The sequence below is a fragment of the Protobothrops mucrosquamatus genome, unplaced genomic scaffold (genome assembly GCF_001527695.2).
Source record: "Protobothrops mucrosquamatus isolate PMUCROS unplaced genomic scaffold, P.Mucros_1.0 scaffold_131, whole genome shotgun sequence".
NCBI lineage: Eukaryota > Metazoa > Chordata > Lepidosauria > Squamata > Viperidae > Protobothrops > Protobothrops mucrosquamatus.
Window position 1 is genome coordinate 105074 of NW_015386207.1, and position 3279 is coordinate 108352.

A 3279-nucleotide genomic window follows, 5' to 3' on the forward strand; every position below is an offset into this window, starting at 1 on the left:
TGAAAACCCATCTATTCCATGCGGCCGGCCTGGCGTAGTTTTGATTGTGTTTTGGTAGGGGTTTTTATATGGGGTATTTTAGAGCAGGCTTTTTATTTAATATTTATTGTGATTTTTATTATTGCCTGTTCACCGCCCTGAGTCCCGTAAGGGAGATAGGGCGGTATATAAATTTAAATAATAAATAAATAAATAAATAGGGGACTCACCTTCATCTCCTGGTATTTTCTCATCTATCTACCTCAGTGCTTTTCTCACTTGCTCCTATTATCTGTTTACAAGCAAGCAGTGACAAAGGTATTGATACCATACACTCTGAGCTCAAAGAAGAGAACAAATGATAAACAGTGATGGAGGGCCAGAGTGGGGGAAGCAAGAAGAAAAGCATTCTGCCCATAGCACACCACTCACAATAATTTTCAATGCTGTCTTAATGTAATTTTCCCAATTTTTTCACTTGGTTACTAGCACCTCTACATTTTGCCTGAATCAAAGAATAGAGAACATACCTATGATTGCTTTCATCACGGGATTCCACTTCCTCCTCCCCCTCCTCCTCTTCCTCCTCCTGTTCTTCTTTTTCATCACAATTGTTCTTGTTGAGGTTGTGACAGATATTATGGATTGCATATACAGACATGCTGGGATGTTCAATGAGCAGGTTTTCCAGTGGGCTGGTTTCTACTTTGAGAGTGGTTAAACCACCTGCTGTAAAACATGGAGGGGGAGTGATGAACCAGCTTTCTTCCAGGGGGCATGAGTCTAATTGGATGAAGCAGGATTCGCTGGCATCTGCCAAGCAGTCCAAGGAATCAGGCAGACAAGAGAAGATAGGGGAGTGGTCATCAGGAGGTGGTTTGCAGATGTTATCCACTTCCTCCTCTTCTTCTTCATCAGCAGTAGAGAAGCTTGAACAGGAATCTGTCAGGAATTACAACAGTCTTTGAGATATACGAGAGCTGATGAAAGTAACGGAGACTGGATATTCTAAAGTTAGACTTCTAATAGCCAGGAACCTCTATATAGATTAACAGCATATATCTCAACTCATAGAGGGCCTAGTTATGGAAGATTAGTTTATAGCAGTGGTGGCAAACCTATGGCACGCGTGCCAGAGGCGGCACTCAGAGCCCTCTCTGTGGGCACGCGCACCATATCCTGAAGATGGCAACCGTCCCTCTTCAACCAGCCGCCTGCTAACTTGCTGAGGTCCCACATGGCTGGATGCATCCCAGCATGGCTGGTTTCCCTCCCCACCATCCCATCTCTCCTGGCCTCGCATGCTCTCCTTTTCCCAGGCACGACCCACTGCATCACCTCCTTAGCTGTCGGTCGGCTGGCCAGCTCTGAGGCAGCTTCTTTGAACTGCTGGCAGCGGACTGCGGAACCCCAGAGTGGGGCCAGCAGGCTGTGGCTGCTGACAGACAGTCAGCCCCCATGCGCTCGTTGGCCTCTGTGTGCGGAGGCCAAAGGTGTCAGACAGCAGCCGCCCTGGCCTCTGCCTCGCCTTGCCCTGCGACAATGGCACCCCCACCCTGCCTCGCCTCACCCCGCAGGACGAGCCTCCTATCTCCTGCCCACTGCCCCATCTGCCAGAGACTCCCTGGATCTCCCCCAACCCTGCCTGGCCCTCACAGGCATCCCTCCCCACGAGCAACATCGAGGTGACCACACCCACCTTGGCCACATCCACCCAGTCTACCATGACCACAGCCACGCCCACCTGGCACCCAGCGATAAATAAGTGGGTTTGGGGTTGCAGTTTGGGCACTCGGTCTCTAAAAGGTTCGCCATCACTGGTTTATAGGAACAATGTATAAATAGTTTACAGAATTTATATATAGCTTTACAACATCAAAAATAATCAAGCAGTTCATATTAAGTACTATATATAATACATTCCATCAAATTAAAAATAATACCCAGAGAGTATACTGGGAATTAATTAATACCTATATCTTACATTTTGTGTGTGTGTGTGTGTGTGTGTGTACATAGAGAAAAACAGGAATCATACTAACTTAGTTTCAATATTTACATTGAAAATTCCACTTCCTTTACCTGAGGAAGGTACATGAATATTATCCCCTACTATGGATAAGAAGGATTTTCACACCAAACCAAAAGCATGTAGTAGCCATCTCCAAGCTGGGTGTTCCTCTATCCTTATCAACTACAGCCAACATGACCTTTAGGATTGCTTTGGCCTTGCTGCCTATCAATCTGCCACCAAGTTGGAGAAAGCAGCCTTTGAGAATTTATCTTTTTGTTCAACAATAACTGAGCAAACTGGAGCAGGGACAAGAAAGAATAAGGAATGGCCTGTCTTCTCCTATAATCAATTGTTGAAGGAAGCACAGTGAAATTAAGCTAGTTTTGAAAAGGTGGGCTAAACAGCTTGAAGTTATATTGTTTTCTTCCTCACATCACCCAGGTTTAGCCCAATATACTGCCTGCAAATGAAGAACTTTTGGGTATAAATTCTCCCATTTAGACATTCTGTTTAAAAGGTATCTTACCAATAAAATCTACCAGAATCCACTCTTCTTCTTCTTTCTCACTGAACTCTGGTTCTTGGCTGGGCAAATTACTGAGTTCTCCCACAAACATATTATTCAGCCTCTGGAACATTACTAAGACGAAACAAGACTCTGGCTAGCACTTGTTTGCGCCCACAAGATGAGGTACCACTCCACAGCGTACCAATCAAAGTTTAGGGTGCAGGTAGAAGATTAAAGTGCATAAAAACTTTTATCAGCTGAGGCACTGGATGCGGAGAGGCATGGTTTGTAAACAGTTGCTACAAAAACCTGCAGAGAAGACAATAAGAAAAGAATAATGTTAATGCTCTATGCAAGCACAAAACACATCATGCATCTGCATTCAATTCAACCTATAATTCTCAGCCACGATAATGTTGTATATGTTGTGTTAACCAGGCAAGCCTGCAGAAGAATTCTGAGAGTTAAACCCAGGGTACCAGTTTGGAAGCTGCTACAGAATCAACAAAGATTGATTTTGGTGGATTTTGGAGTGCTCATAAAATTAAAAACCAGACAAATCTGCCACCTGTGGTACTATGCCACATGGGACTTCCACAGGGCACTGTAGAAAAGGAGACCTCCCCTTTTGCCATCAGCAATGTATTTATGTTGTCAGATATCTCCTTTCCCATGTTGGCTCCCTTGCGTATTGTATTCCCCAATCTGGCTGCCTTCTAAATATGCAACGTCATTTCCCAGAATTCTCAGCAGTAACCACACTGGCTGAGGAACCTGG

The 3279-nt window shown here is 44.8% G+C and overlaps 1 protein-coding gene across 1 annotated transcript in view; it reads right to left on the minus strand.

The window, feature by feature from the left end:
- Positions 1-3279, minus strand: part of TP53INP1 (tumor protein p53 inducible nuclear protein 1) — a 12951-nt gene that overhangs the window by 6761 nt on the left and 2911 nt on the right. Inside the window, exons 2-3 of the mRNA XM_015817853.1 lie at positions 2520-2810; positions 510-921 (exon numbers count right to left, since the gene is read on the minus strand). Of these exons, the coding sequence (XP_015673339.1) occupies positions 510-921; positions 2520-2631 (524 nt within the window). The 5' untranslated portion in view covers positions 2632-2810. The remainder of the gene's footprint in view (positions 1-509; positions 922-2519; positions 2811-3279) is intronic.